Genomic DNA, 930 nt, shown 5'->3' on the forward strand with positions numbered 1-930 from the left:
AGAGAGCGAGCTGACCAAGATGGAGAGCAGCTACCTGGCTGAGACGCACAGACAGTCTCCCAAAGAGAAGGCCAGCAAAGCCCCGGCCGTGCGGCGGAGGAAGCGCCCCCACGCCCACCTGCGGGGGCCTCACCTGGAGGAGGTGCTGAGCCCCGTCACCACGCCCACTGACGAGGACGTGGGCCGCAGGGCCAAGCATGTGGCAGGTGGGTGCACTGTGCATGTGCCTGTGCCTGTGCCTGTGTGTGTGTGTGTGTGCCTGTGCATGCGTGCGTGTGTCTGTGTGTGTCTGTGTGTGTGTGTGCCTGTGCGTGTGTGTGCCTGTGCGTGTGTGCCTGTGCGTGTGTGTGCATGTGTGTGTGTGTGCCTGTGTATGTGTGCGCGTGTGCCTGTGCATGTGCGCACTTGCATAGAGGCCGTGTGTCATTTGCATGGAGCCGTTAACGATAAGGCTCTGTGCCCTCCTATTGCCATTGCCCTGTCAGTTCCTCGGCCCTGCTGGCCCACCGTGTGCTTGGCCGGGCAGAGCTGCCCTTGGTGGTGCCCCACGCTGCCTGAGCACCACGTGCACCTGACAGACTCGAGTGTGCGGTTCCCAGGTGGTCGGGAAATGCGCCGGGGCAGCCAGAGCTCAGCCCCAGAGAGTGACCACTTCCCAGCCGAGGTCCGGGGTCCAGGCGGCCCCCATGGGCCCACCAAGGACCCGCCCTCCCGGGTAGCAGACGCCCTTGATGCGTCCCCTCTTCCGTCAGCCTTTCCAGCCTCACGTCTCCCTCAGGCATGGAGACCTGCAGCTGTGAGGCCTTGGAGCTCACCAGTCAGGGTCTCCACATGGCGCTCCCACGCACCTGGGTGTTCCTCAGAGCGGACGGGACAGGAGGGGCAGGAGCTGGGCGGAGTGGCCGCCGAGGCTGCGTCCTCCGGTGCGGG

At 65.4% G+C, this 930-nt stretch overlaps 1 protein-coding gene across 4 annotated transcripts in view; it reads left to right on the top strand.

Annotated features, from left to right (window-relative positions):
* The window catches only part of GRAMD1B (GRAM domain containing 1B), an 81,523-nt gene that overhangs the window by 75,731 nt on the left and 4,862 nt on the right, over positions 1 to 930 (top strand). For all 4 annotated transcript variants that reach the window (XM_014537659.1, XM_014537657.1, XM_014537656.1 and 1 more), the window contains one exon: positions 3 to 206. In XM_014537659.1, coding sequence (XP_014393145.1) covers positions 3 to 206 — 204 coding nt within the window. The remainder of the gene's footprint in view (positions 1 to 2; positions 207 to 930) is intronic.

This window comes from Myotis brandtii, unplaced genomic scaffold (genome assembly GCF_000412655.1).
Source record: "Myotis brandtii unplaced genomic scaffold, ASM41265v1 scaffold181, whole genome shotgun sequence".
Classification (NCBI taxonomy): Eukaryota; Metazoa; Chordata; class Mammalia; order Chiroptera; family Vespertilionidae; genus Myotis; species Myotis brandtii.